The 508-nt window shown below is 61.6% G+C and overlaps 1 protein-coding gene across 1 annotated transcript in view; it reads right to left on the bottom strand.

Moving 5' to 3' along the window:
* Positions 1-6: 6 nt before the first annotated feature.
* The window catches only part of LOC125482523, a gene marked incomplete at its 3' end in the record, with an annotated part of 4,855 nt that continues 4,353 nt past the window's right edge, over positions 7-508 (bottom strand). Inside the window, exon 2 of the mRNA XM_048594608.1 lies at positions 7-339. Coding sequence (XP_048450565.1) covers positions 7-339 — 333 coding nt within the window. The remainder of the gene's footprint in view (positions 340-508) is intronic.

Raw genomic sequence — 508 nt, 5'->3', positions numbered from 1 at the left:
GGGCCTGGAATCCGAGTCGAGATTTTCCACTGGACTGTCAGTGAGCAGTATCCCTGACCCGAGTCGCTCCAAACCCACGGAGATGGGGGGCAACTCCGCCAGCCGATCCACTCTCGCCCCCCGTGTCAGACCGGGGGCTTTGGCCACCTCAGCGGACAGGGGTCGCTGGACACTGGCTTCGTCCCCCGTTAGCGGAGAGGGACGGGGTTCCCCGGGGGTGGAGGGGTCACCAGGGGGTTCACGGGGCTGGTCGTCGATCGGTGCCCCCGAAAAAATCACAGCCACGGGCTGGGTAGGACTCCGCCGTCGCTCGGGGTGACCGGGAGCCAGTGAGCGAGTCTGCAAAATAAAACAAAACACCCACAAACACAAAAATCACAACGTTTCACTCCATTGGACTGTCATCACATAACAGTGTGCACATGTCAACTGCATTCAGTCAGCCCCAGCCCCCTACACCCCCTTCCCTGTCTCTGTCACCTCCTCTGGCCCCTACACCCCCCTCCCT

Source organism: Rhincodon typus, unplaced genomic scaffold (genome assembly GCF_021869965.1).
Source record: "Rhincodon typus isolate 14 unplaced genomic scaffold, sRhiTyp1.1 hic_rhity00011677, whole genome shotgun sequence".
NCBI lineage: Eukaryota > Metazoa > Chordata > Chondrichthyes > Orectolobiformes > Rhincodontidae > Rhincodon > Rhincodon typus.
Note: the sequence above shows the minus strand (reverse complement) of the source record. Positions and strands in the feature narration are given on the sequence as shown.